Consider the following 332-nt stretch of genomic DNA (forward strand, 5'->3'; position numbering starts at 1 on the left):
GCTCTTCCGGCAGTTCTGTGAGACACGGCCGGAGCTCCTGCGCTGCATCCACTTCCTGGACGCCGTGGTGAGGACCCACGGGATGCTCGGGATGGGGACGAGCCAAGGCACTTTACTGGGATGGAGCTGTTGGGGCTGTGCTGAGCCCTGTGGCAGGTTTAGCACGACCCCAGGCCCTTGGCAGTGGAGCAATTCTGGGGGGCTGCAGAGGGGCAGAGAACCCCCCCATGTTGGGTGCTATGGGTTTCTCTCTAGTTGGTGCCAAGGAAGAGGCTCTTCATCTCCCAAGGCTGCCAGCACCATTGTGGGCCCCCTGTGCAGGAGTACCCATG

At 62.3% G+C, this 332-nt stretch overlaps 1 protein-coding gene across 1 annotated transcript in view; it reads left to right on the forward strand.

Moving 5' to 3' along the window:
• LOC103797371 (G protein-coupled receptor kinase 5-like) overlaps nucleotides 1-332 on the forward strand; it is a gene marked incomplete at both ends in the record, with an annotated part of 2856 nt that overhangs the window by 341 nt on the left and 2183 nt on the right. The window contains 1 exon segment of the mRNA XM_009069591.1: nucleotides 1-67. This exon segment is cut by the window's left edge and continues 14 nt beyond it. Coding sequence (XP_009067839.1) covers nucleotides 1-67 — 67 coding nt within the window.

The sequence above is a fragment of the Acanthisitta chloris genome, unplaced genomic scaffold (genome assembly GCF_000695815.1).
Source record: "Acanthisitta chloris isolate BGI_N310 unplaced genomic scaffold, ASM69581v1 scaffold41320, whole genome shotgun sequence".
NCBI classification, from domain to species: Eukaryota; Metazoa; Chordata; class Aves; order Passeriformes; family Acanthisittidae; genus Acanthisitta; species Acanthisitta chloris.